This window comes from Seriola aureovittata, chromosome 3 (assembly GCF_021018895.1).
Source record: "Seriola aureovittata isolate HTS-2021-v1 ecotype China chromosome 3, ASM2101889v1, whole genome shotgun sequence".
Classification (NCBI taxonomy): Eukaryota; Metazoa; Chordata; class Actinopteri; order Carangiformes; family Carangidae; genus Seriola; species Seriola aureovittata.
Genome location: NC_079366.1, coordinates 15,884,754 through 15,898,260, shown reverse-complemented (window position 1 = coordinate 15,898,260; position 13,507 = coordinate 15,884,754). Strand labels below are relative to the sequence as shown.

Genomic DNA, 13,507 nt, shown 5'->3' with positions numbered 1-13,507 from the left:
GATGTTTTTATGACCTTTTATGCCTTAATATACTATGATGTTTTTTGACATTTTATGCCATACTATACTATGACGTTTTTTGACACTTTTATGCCATACTATACTATGACGTTTTTTTGCATTTTTATGCCGTTATATACTATGTCGTTGTATTCATTGCCATATTATGATGTTTTTATGACCTTTTATGCCTTAATATACTTTGATGTTTTTTTGACGTTTTATGCCATACTGTACTATGACATTTTTTGGCATTTTTATGCCTTTATATACTATTTTGTTGTATTCCTTGCCATATTATAATGTTTTTATGACCTTTTATGCCATAATATAGTATGATGTTTTTTGACGTTTTATGCCTTACTATGCTATGTCGTTGTATTCCTTGCCATACTATGACATTTTTCTGACCTTTTATGCCTTAATATACTATTATGTTGTTTTGACGTTTTATGCCATACTAAACTATGACGTTTTATAACATTTTTATGCCATACTAAACTATGACATTTTTTGACATTTTTATGCCTTATTCTACTATGTCATTTTATGCCTTACTATACTATGATGATTTAATCATGATTTATGTCTTCCTGTTGTGATGGAAATATGAAAATAAAAAGTTGACAAAATGATCAAGTTGTCTTTGTGTCTTTTAATACCATCTTTGCAAAAGATCAGGCTACAGTCCCAACACAGTATAACTTCAAACTGAGGTCGAATAAAGAGTTTCCATGCACTTTATAAAGAAAGGAATAAAGGAGGTATTTTTATGCCATACTATACTATGACGTTTTTATGACCTTTTATGCCATAATATACTATGACATTTTTTGGCATTTTTATGCCGTTATATACTATATCGTTGTATTCATTGCCATATTATGATGTTTTTATGACCTTTTATGCCTTAATATACTATGATGTTTTTTTGACGTTTTATGCCATACTATACTATGACATTTTTTGGCATTTTTATGCCATACTAAACTATGACGTTTTTTTACAATTTTATGTAATATTATACTATGATGTTTTTTGACATTTTTATGCCATACTATACTATGACATTTTTTGGCATTTTTATGCCGTTATATACTATATCGTTGTATTCATTGCCATATTATGATGTTTAATGACCTTTTATGCCTTACTATACTATGATGTTTTTTTGACATTTTATGCCATACTATACTATGACGTTTTTTGACATTTTTATGCCATACTAAACTAATTCATTTTTTGGCATTTTTATGCCTTACTATACTATGACGTTTTTAGACATTTTTATACAATACTATACTATGACGTTTTTTGCATTTTTATGCCTTACTATACTATGTCGTCTCATGTCTTACCATACTATGAGGATTTTGAAACCTTTTATGCCTTAATATACTATGATGTTTTTTTGACGTTTTATGCCATACTATACTATGACATTTTTCAAATTTTTATGCCATACTAAACTATGACAGTTTTTTGCATTTTTATGCAGTTATATACTATGTCGTTGTATTCCTTGCCATATTATGATGTTTTTATGACCTTTTATGCCTTAATATACTATGACGTTTTTTGACACTTTTATGCCATACTATACTATGACGTTTTTTTGCATTTTTATGCCGTTATATACTATGTCGTTGTATTCATTGCCATATTATGATGTTTTTATTACCTTTTATGCCTTAATATACTTTGATGTTTTTTTGACGTTTTATGCCATACTATAGTATGACGTTTTTTTGACATTTTTATGCCATACTAAACTATGTCATTTTTTGGCATTTTTATGCCTTACTATACTATGTTGTCTTATGTCTTACCATACTATGATGTTTTTATGACGTTTTATGCCTTAATATACTATGATGTTTTTTTTGACATTTTAGGCCATACTATACTATGAGGTTTTTTGACATTTTTATACAATACTATACTATGACGTTTTTTTGCATTTTTATGCCTTACTATACTATGTCATCTCATGTCTTACCATACTATGAGGATTTTGAGACCTTTTATACCTTAATATTCTATGATGTTTTTTTGACGTTTTATGCCATACTATACTATGACATTTTTCAAATTTTTATGCCATACTAAACTATGACAGTGTTTTGCATTTTTATGCAGTTATATACTATGTCGTTGTATTCCTTGCCATATTATAATGTTTTTATGACCTTTTATGCCTTAATATACTATCATAATTTTTATGACATTTTATGCCATAATATACTATGACGTTTTTTTGCATTTTTATGCCGTTATATACTATGTCGTTGTATTCATTGCCATATTATGATGTTTTTATGACCTTTAATGCCTTAATATACTATGATGTTTTTTTGATGTTTTATGCCATACTATACTATGACATTTTTTGACATTTTTATGCCATACTATACTATGACGTTTTTTTTGCATTTTTATGCCTTACTATACTATGTCGTCTCATGTCTTACCATATTATGATGTTTTTATGACCTTTTATGCCTTAATATACTATGATGTTTTTTGGACATTTTATGCCATGCTGTACTATGACATTTTACAAATATTTATGCCATACTAAGCTATGGCATTTTTGACATTTTTATGCCTTCTTATAATGTGTAGTTGTATTCCTTGCCATATTATAATGTTTTTATGACCTTTTATGCCATAATATAGTATGATGTTTTTTGATGTTTTATGCCTTACTAAACTATGACGTTTTATAATATTTTTATGCCATACTAAACTATGACATTTTTTGACATTTTTATGCCTTACTCTACTATGTCATTTTATGCCTTACTATACTATGATGATTTAATCATGATTTATGTCTTCCTGTTGTGATGGAAATATGAAAATAAAAAGTTGACAAAATGATCAAGTTGTCTTTGTGTCTTTTAATACCATCTTTGAAAAAGATCAGGCTACAGTCCCAACACAGTATAACTTCAAACTGAGGTCGAATAAAGAGTTTCCATGCACTTTATAAAGAAAGGAATAAAGGAGGTATTTTTATGCCATACTATACTATTAGGTTTATTGGCATTTTTATGCCATACTAAACTATGACATTTCTTAGCAATTGTATGCCTTAATATACTATGTCGTCTTATGTCTTACCATACTATGACGTTTTTATGACCTTTTATGCCATAATATACTATGACATTTTTTGGCATTTTTATGCCGTTATATACTATATCGTTGTATTCATTGCCATATTATGATGTTTTTATGACCTTTTATGCCTTACTATACTATGATGTTTTTTTGACGTTTTATGCCATACTATACTATGACATTTTTTGGCATTTTTATGCCATACTAAACTATGACGTTTTTTGACAATTTTATGTAATACTATACTATGATGTTTTTTGACAATTTTATGCCATACTATACTATGACGTTTTTTTGCATTTTTATGCCGTTATATACTATGTCGTTGTATTCATTGCCATATTATGATGTTTTTATGACCTTTTATGCCTTAATATACTATGATGTTTTTTTTTGACATTTTATGCCATGACGACTATGACATTTTTCAAATATTTATGCCATACTATACTATGACGTTTTTTTGGCATTTTTATGCCGTTATATACTATGTCGTTGTATTCATTGCAATATTATGAGGAGTTTGAGACCTTTTATGCCTTAATATACTATGATGTTTTTTTGACGTTTTATGCCATACTATACTATGACATTTTTCAAATTTTTATGCCATACTAAACTATGACAGTTTTTTGCATTTTTATGCCATTATATACTATGTCATTGTATTCCTTGCCATATTATAATATTTTTATGACCTTTTATGCCTTAATATACTATCATATCTTTTGGACATTTTATGCCATACTATACTATGACGTTTTTTGACACTTTTATGCCATACTATACTATGACGTTTTTTTTGCATTTTTATGCCTTACTATACTATGTCGTCTCATGTCTTACCGTATTATGATGTTTTTATGACCTTTAATGCCTTAATATACTATGATGTTTTTTTGACGTTTTATGCCTTAATATACAATGATGTTTTTTTGACATTTTATGCCATACTATACTATGACGTTTTGACACTTTTATGCCATACTATACTATGACGTTTTTTTGCATTTTTATGCCGTTATATACTATGTCGTTGTATTCATTGCCATATTATGAGGATTTTGAGACCTTTTATGCCTTAATATACTATGATGTTTTTTTGACGTTTTATGCCATACTATACTATGACGTTTTTTTTGCATTTTTATGCATTACTATACTATGTCGTCTCATGTCTTACCGTATTATGATGTTTTCATGACCTTTTATGCCTTAATATACTATGATGTTTTTTTTTGACATTTTATGCCATGACGACTATGACGTTTTTCAAATATTTATGCCATACTAAACTATGGCATTTTTGACATTTTTATGCCTTTATATAATGTGTAGTTGTATTCCTTGCCATATCATAATGTTTTTATGACCTTTTATGCCTTAATATACTATAATGTTTTTTGGACATTTTATGCCATGCTGTATATGACATTTTTCAAATATTTATGCCATACTAAACTATGGCATTTTTGACATTTTTATGCCTTTATAAAATGTGTAGTTGTATTCCTTGCCATATTATAATGTTTTTATGACCTTTTATGCCATAATATAGTATGATGTTTTTTGACGTTTTATGCCTTACTATGCTATGACAATTTTATGCCATACTATATGATGACCTTTTTTTTGTATTTTTATGCCTTACTATACTATGTCGTTGTATTCCTTGCCATACTATGACATTTTTCTGACCTTTTATGCCTTAATATACTATGATGCTTTTTTGACGTTTTACGCCTTACTATACTATGTCATTTTATGCCTTACTATACTATGATGATTTAATCCTGATTTATGTCTTCCTGTTGTGATGGAATGAATGTGATGGTTGTGTGGAAATATGAAAATAAAAAGTTGACAAAATGATCAAGTTTTCTTTGTGTCTTTTAATACCATCTTTGCAAAAGATCAGGCTACAGTCCCAACACAGTATAACTTCAAACTGAGGTCGAATAAAGAGTTTCCATGCACTTTATAAAGAAAGGAATAAAGGAGGTATTTTTATGCCATACTATACTATTAGGTTTATTGGCATTTTTATGCCATACTAAACTATGACATTTCTTAGCAATTGTATGCCTTAATATACTATGTTGTCTTATGTCTTACCATACTATGACGTTTTTATGACCTTTTATGCCATAATATACTATGACATTTTTTGGCATTTTTATGCCGTTATATACTATATCGTTGTATTCATTGTCATATTATGATGTTTTTATGACCTTTTATGCCTTAATATACTATGATGTTTTTTTGACGTTTTATGCCATACTATACTATGACATTTTTTGGCATTTTTATGCCATACTAAACTATGACGTTTTTTGACAATTTTATGTAATACTATACTATGATGTTTTTTGACATTTTTATGCCATACTATACTATGACGTTTTTTTTGCATTTTTATGCCGTTATATACTATGTCGTTGTATTAATTGCCATATTATGATGTTTTTATGACCTTTTATGCCTTAATATACTATGATGTTTTTTTGACGTTTTATGCCATACTATACTATGACGTTTTTTGACATTTTTATGCCATACTAAACTAATTCATTTTTTGGCATTTTTATGCCTTACTATACTATGTTGTCTTATGTCTTACCATACTATGAGGATTTTGAGACCTTTTATGCCTTAATATACTATGATGTTTTTTTGACGTTTTATGCCATACTTTACTATGACGTTTTTTTGCATTTTTATGCCGTTATATACTATGTCGTTGTATTCATTGCCATATTATGATGTTTTTATGACCTTTAATGCCTTAATATACTATGATGTTTTTTTGACGTTTTATGCCATACTATACTATGACATTTTTTGACATTTTTATGCCATACTAAACTAATTCATTTTTTGGCATTTTTATGCCTTACTATACTATGTTGTCTTATGTCTTACCATACTATGAGGATTTTGAGACCTTTTATGCCTTAATATACTATGATGTTTTTTTGACGTTTTATGCCATACTTTACTATGACGTTTTTTTGCATTTTTATGCCGTTATATACTATGTCGTTGTATTCATTGCCATATTATGATGTTTTTATGACCTTTAATGCCTTAATATACTATGATGTTTTTTTGACGTTTTATGCCATACTATACTATGACATTTTTTGACACTTTTATGCCATACTATACTATGACGTTTTTTTTTGCATTTTTATGCCTTACTATACTATGTCGTGTCATGTCTTAACATATTATGATGTTTTTATGACCTTTTATGCCTTAATATACTATGATGTTTTTTTTGACATTTTATGCCATGCTGTACTATGACATTTTTCAAATATTTATGCCATACTAAACTATGGCATTTTTGACATTTTTATGCCTTTATATAATGTGTAGTTGTATTCCTTGCCATATCATAATGTTTTTATGACCTTTTATGCCTTAATATAATATAATGTTTTTTGGACATTTTATGCCATGCTGTACTATGACATTTTTCAAATATTTATGCCATACTAAACTATGGCATTTTTGACATTTTTATGCCTTTATATACTATGTAGTTGTATTCCTTACCATATTATAATGTTTTTATGACCTTTTATGCCATAATATAGTATGATGTTTTTTGACGTTTTATGCCTTACTATGCTATGACAATTTTATGCCATACTATACGATGACCTTTTTTTTGTATTTTTATGCCTTACTATACTATGTCGTTGTATTCCTTGCCATACTATGACATTTTTCTGACCTTTTATGCCTTAATATACTATGATGTTTTTTTTGACATTTTATGCCATGCTGTACTATGACATTTTTCAAATATTTATGCCATACTAAACTATGGCGTTTTTGACATTTTTTTGCCTTTATATAATGTGTAGTTGTATTCCTTGCCATATCATAATGTTTTTATGACCTGAAGACATCACTTAATTACATAAATGAAATACTCATAGTAAAATGCAACTTCATTAAAGCAACATGCTTCTTAAAATTCTATATGTTTGTTTATGATTTTCTTTATAATTTCTAATTAAATTTAACAACACATGTCTTACATTTATATTTACATACATAATGAACCCATACTTACAGGTTTTGGGATGGATATGTATTGTCTATGATAATGTATATAATACAACCCTATAATATAAACAGACTTACTAAAATATATGTTTGTATTAGTTAGACATATATGTCAATATATGATATTGTTCCAATTTCTAACAGGTTTCACATGTGATTTTTTATATAGGCTATACTCTATATACAGTACATACACTGTTGCCCATAAAGTTGGAATAATTTTCTTTTCAGACATAAACCTCTGTTTATTCCCATTTAAATGCATCAGTAATCACTTTTGACCAGGTGCAATGATTACATTATGTGTCCCAATTACCCAGGTGAAATGAAATAAATCACATTGTCACAATCATTTCATGGAAAGAGGTAAAAAATATTTTATTCCAACTTTATGATCAACAGTGTATATGATTTTACTTCATATGTAGGCCTACATACATTTCATATATGGAAATTCAACACATGTACACATATTACATTTGCATATTGGTATTTCAGAATGTAAATTCAGATCTTATATGTTAATAAACCATTTGGTTGACAGCATTAAAAAGTCAATCTCTTTGTTTTGGAGGGGTGGCAGGGTTATTGCATCCCTATCAATTTTGAGACCAAACCTACACCCTTGAGTACAGATTTAAGTGCTGACTTCTGGTTTGACTGAATGCTGTCTTCTAGTGGCAAATATGAGAACAGCAAAGAGTCAGAGCCATTTGAGCACAACATATCACTGCATGAAAGACAGGAAGAGACTGATGATGGTGCCATTTGTATAGTGCCTGTTGCCTATATTGAGGATAATGTACTACAATTTAGAATATGTCTCAGCCGCCATTAGAGCAGCAATAACCTATACTTTTATAATATCAATAGATCACATGACCACGTCCACTGGCAGCAGGAGCTGTTTAATATGGAAAAGCTTTGATTAACCAACTGCTGCTACATTGTGAACTCTGTAACTGCAGTGAGGCATTAAGCAGCTAAAGAGCCTAAAAGAGAGTGAGCAGTAGCAAACCAACCAATACAACCAAATGAATGATAATGTTTCTCTACATGTGCTGGATATTTGCTAAAAAGTACAAAGGGCTACCACCAGAACATATTGGAGACAATACAACAATTGGACAAAACAAAATAATTTATTATTTTTCAAACCCAGAGGCAATTTGTGGTTACAGTCATTACAGATAACTGATGTGCATTTTACACACACTGTACACTACCACTACCACTACCACTATCAATACATTACTCCTAAAACTAAAGTACCTCTAAGATCTCATTACTACATCTACTACTCACTAGAACTACTACGGCTAAGACTAAAGCACAAAATAAAAACATTAATACATTAACAAAAAATACATTTGCACTTGTAGCACCATTCATTGTATTATACCATAGACAAGAAGAATAATTTAAATTTGTCTGGGCTACTGCATTCTTCACAGGCTTGTGTTTCCATGTGCCTCTCTGTGGAAGAGGACCACTTCATACAGGACCACTAAAGCTGGTCACTTGTGCAAGGATTTGTGCCTAAAATAAAAATCTTCATCTAGCATCATAACATAGGCCAAACCCCTTTTTCTTTTTTTGTGATTGCCTGCTCCTTGTATAGATTTAGGGGAGTTATTGCACTGTTCTATTACAAAAAAGGACAAAAGAAAAGAGTTCACATGTGGATGGAAGAAAAGTCTTTAACTTAGAAGGGCACAGGACCATAGTAGGCGGTATATGCAGCAACAATGCCTGCAGTGTCCGCCATCTCGTCACAGGCGACGTTCACTTCACACACCTCTTTCAGGCTGGATGGCAGAGGAGAGAAAAAATTCAGCTCAGACAAGTTGCTTTACACTAGATTCAATATTTCAGTTCTGAGTTTTGTGTTTATTTTTTACAAGAATTGCAGCAAAAGTCAAGCTAACCATTTGTAAACAGTTTATTGCACTGCACACTTTTTCCTAGTGTTTGTCCAGTTAAAGTTAATAACTGTACCTCTCCAGCTGCAGAGGGGTGAGGTCTCCTGCTGGGGCAGCTCTTCTTCTCCTCAGGAGAACAGCAGCCAGGTCTCTCTTCATAACCACTGGAGCAGCTGAAAGGACAAATCACAAATCATAAAACTCAGACTTTCTTGAGTTTTGTTGTTTTACAGTCATATGGAAACTTTAATTAATTTTAAAACCATGTGAAGATTTTCTCTTTAAAACATTTACATACCCTCAGTGCTGGCTGACTCTGATGAAGAAGAGGAGGATGAAGAAGAAGAAGAGGAGGAAGAATCAGAGGCAGTGGAGTCGGATGCTGAGGAGTCGGAGGCAGAAGAATTGGACTCAGAGGAGGAGGACTCGGAGGAAGAGGATTCAGAGGACTCAGATGAGGAGGAGGAGGACGAATCGGAGGCTGATGAGTCGGAGCTTGAGTTAGAATCAGATGCTGAAGAGTCTGAGGAAGAGTTGGAGTCTGATGCGGAGGATGAGGCTGAATCGGACTCAGAAGAGGAGGAAGAGGATGAATCAGAGTCTGCAGCTGCGGGGTCTGCGGCTGCGGGGTCTGCGGCTTCAGGGTCATCAGGTGCGGCTTCAGCAGATGTGTCAACAGCAGGGTCCACAACAACCTCTGGTTCCACAGCTGATGATCACAGAAAATAACATTTATTAAAAAAAACATACTCTTGGTAAGCCCAGCAATGTTGAGATGAGTTTGTCCTTACCTCCCATTGACCAGCACACTGACAGAAGGGCGCAGATGGAGAGGAGAGTCAGAGTCTTCATGATGCTTTGTAGTTAGTTTCTTGCTGTATACAAGTTGTTTTCTTGATTGCTTGCTCTTCTTTGCTTTCCTTCGATGGTTTGCTCTGTTTCTTCCCCAAATTCGAGGTCAATATATACTGTAGTCCACCTCCTGTGTCAGGCCAGACCCACACCATGGGATAACTTTCTGATTGGCTGGGGAGTCAGATGTCAACGTTTCCGCTTCCACTTGTCATGAAAGCTCCTATAAACACCCACGCAGCCCCTGGCACTGAGTCCAAAAACTCATTCACCCGCACAGAAACTTGCACAGCCGCAAATATTCTTGGCATTCATCTTTATTTACAGTGCATGATACTGTATGTAAGCCTGTATGTATGTAAACCTTCATTTGACATTAAAGCTAGTCAAAGGGCAAACAGGGTAACATGAGGAGAGTAAAATGCACTCTCATATACACAGAAAAGACTCATCAGGAATAATTTACATTAAATATTGGAGAACTTATATGACCTTTAGCTAAATGTCAAATTAAATTATTGCACTGACACTTTAAAATAGTTTCTCTCTCTGGCTGTTGGGTCAACTGAACAATATTTCTGTCAATCAAACAGCGGTCAAACCAATCTTTTTCTTTTCTTGTATACCAATCCTGTACATGCGCCTTTCAAATTCCTTTGAATCCTCACCCCTCATCACTGGAGTATAAATAATACAACAAACCCCTGAAAGTCTAAACCAGTGGTGTTACTGATTTCTATAAAATACCCTCAAAATGTGATTGGTTTTTAATCAGGGAGACCCATTGCAGGGTTACCTCTTTAACATCAAGGTTGCTAGTTCTGCCATCGCTGTTATGTTCCTGTGCTCCTTGCCCCAGATGCGATCTCCCACCCCCACAAACCCCAAACTATAGCCTGAGCCAACCACAAGCTACTAATCGAGTGACACGGAACAGCAGTGAGCCTCATTATGCGACAGAGCTTAATTAGAGTGTTGCAGAGTCCCACCAGAACCACAGTCAGTCACTATTTACAGATCCATCTCGGTCCAGGTCCCGGCCAGATCTAGGCACGGCCACGGTTTACCAACAACAACCAGTGGCCCAACACACAGCCTTGCTTGATGTATTTCAGCATATATAAAGCTAAGTATAGGAAACCCCCATGGGTTGGATGCACAGCATTATGCATGCGGGTTTGGATGCAGCTGTCTTTTTGAGTGATATGATTCAAATGTGGCTTCAGCTGCGGTTTTTTGATAAAAAATGTTATTTGTACTTGAGATCTCAACCATATTGCAACTTAAATACTAACCATTTATGCACACATATCACTTCATGTATATATATGTCTCAGAGGGCCCCCAAACAGCTCTATTTATCATGTAGTGAGAAATGCAGTGCCGCTTCAGAGTGACCTTGGTGTCCTTCGTGTTTCTTAAGGTCTAGTGTTATTCCTAGTGTCAGGGATTTGTCTTGGACTGAGTGCCGTGTAATTTCAATGTCTGGTCTAGTGTCCATTTTTGTGGAGGCATTGTAGTGCATGGGGGACACAGTTGGAGAAAACAATTGCCACAAGGTCTATGGGTAGGCAGGAAACACAGAATCTAGGGCATTTCTGCTTTGGATCATTTGGTTTTTTGTTGTTTCGTCTTGGCATTGAAATCACTTCATCTAGACCAAAGTAGTGCTCACATTTTTATGGATGTTTGGGTTTAAACATTCTTTTGTCTGGAAAACATTGAACTCAAATTTTAACATGACTTGTTAATTTATAAATCAGTTGAGTGATTTTTTTTATTAATTGCGTTCACTTGTGTGTATTGGGGGATGGAAGTTTTTTTCTGTAATAATGTGGAAGCACATTTTGTCATTTTATGAATTCTGGCTCAGGAGCTTCTCCAATTTACGAATGCTGCAAGTCAACAAAAACATTTTTAATCACAGATTTTTTTCTCTTCCTTCTCATCATTTTGGGAACATCTACAGGAATCCACACAGGGAACTCTCACAGACACAGACATGTTAAATGACCTTGAGTTGAGTTGTTGACACATCATGAGACAACTCTGGGCCTTAACAGAACTGATGGAAAAGGACTCAAACACATCTGGACTCAAACCTTGAATATAGCAAAACCTACCATCAAGCAGTGAACTCCAACATAAATAACAGATCTGGTACATTAAACATTGATAACAGTGGGTATAATATTCAACGGGCAATATCAGGTGTAATACAAATAACAACACAGAGCCTATATGGTGGATAACTTGAGCCATTTTTATTGTAATGTTGTTAGAAATTCACTGTGAATGTCCTTCTTTTGACCCGCCAGCTTTTCTTCTCTTGCATGATACACATGCAATATATAATTGCAATAAACAACCTTTAAATGACCAGTTGCAGACATGCATTGAACATTTTTTTTAAGCCATTACCTAACTGTGCGTGACACAGCATTTCCGGTCTTTCATGTTGTGCTTACATAAAAGTACAATTCAAACTTAGAAACATGATACTTCATATTTGGACATATGGAGCGGTGTAAAGGTGCTGAAGGTGGGACGTAAATGTGACTTTGCATGAGATGTGAAAATAATAATAATAATAATATTTCTGCTGTGCAAATACTGCATGTAATGTACTGTATGTCACGCAGACCGATACCAGGGAGAAGAAAATTTACTGTTTTAACAGATTCAGATCTCATGAAGGACTCACTCACTTACAGTAGAAGAAGGAGCCATTTAGTACAATCTTTAATATCGTTAATACAATTTAATACAATCTAATGGGCTACATAATGTACTATATTTAATGTTTCTGTCAAATGCATCAGGATGACCTTAAACAGACAAAACACCCAGCATCATGGGAAATTCAAAACAAATTTGATGTATTTTGAAAACCTGGGAATAACACCAGTTATAAACTTGGCTTATTACCAACAGTATACTTTTGCCTACTTATTAGAGAATACTCTTATAGAGACCAGCTATAGATGAAGATTTATGACATTTCCCCTGTGGAACTGTAAGAGCCAAGTTGCTGTTCATTTTAGCCCAACAGGACGGTGACATCTCCAGTGGATTGACTGTGATCTGGAGAACACAGGGTTTTATGTTTAGTTTCAGAAGTTCCTGAGCTTGTGACCTTCTTCATTAGTGTTACCACAGTCACAAGCAGAAACAACAAAGATATGGTGCCAATGTAGCTAAAAATATTACCTATCATGAGTATTTTTGTAGTTTCTATAACAAGATGACTTTTTCAGATCAGTGTCGTATATTGTGATGTTTTTTTTGTGCAAATAAATACAAACCCACAAAGAAGTCCTGTAAACCAGTGTGGTCACATTATTTCCAGGACAACCTGTGACAGTGTGTTGTCATCCTGCTGCAGTACTGTGTCTGTGTACCAGTGTCTGGAAAAAAAGAGCATCAGAAAATTAACTTGAACAGACTTTTACGCTTTATAACCGGTCCTTAACTTGTTTAAACTGGCACAGTAAGTCACAGTTTTTGAAGGGAATGTTTCAGTG

At 33.0% G+C, this 13,507-nt stretch overlaps 1 protein-coding gene across 1 annotated transcript; it reads right to left on the bottom strand.

Moving 5' to 3' along the window:
- Positions 1–8,332: 8,332 nt before the first annotated feature.
- On the bottom strand, positions 8,333–10,047 carry bglapl (bone gamma-carboxyglutamate (gla) protein, like). The gene is made up of 4 exons (XM_056372229.1): positions 9,923–10,047; positions 9,430–9,840; positions 9,208–9,304; positions 8,333–9,017 (listed from the first exon to the last, which is right to left on the bottom strand). The coding sequence occupies exons 1-4, from the start codon at positions 9,981–9,983 to the stop codon at positions 8,915–8,917; spliced, it is 672 nt and encodes a 223-aa protein (XP_056228204.1). The 5' UTR covers positions 9,984–10,047; the 3' UTR covers positions 8,333–8,914.
- Positions 10,048–13,507: the final 3,460 nt, after the last annotated feature.

What these genes read in the sequence shown, in the direction of transcription:
- bglapl (XM_056372229.1), bottom strand. Translation starts at nt 9,983, where the DNA reads ATGAAGACTCTGACTCTCCTCTCCATCTGCGCCCTTCTGTCAGTGTGC. An exon ending in AGTGTGCTGGTCAATGGGAG is followed by an intron (nt 9,841 to 9,922) that starts GTAAGGACAAAC and finishes TGTGATCATCAG; the next exon opens with CTGTGGAACCAGAGGTTGTT. An exon ending in AGAGTCAGCCAGCACTGAGG is followed by an intron (nt 9,305 to 9,429) that starts GTATGTAAATGT and finishes TTGTCCTTTCAG; the next exon opens with CTGCTCCAGTGGTTATGAAG.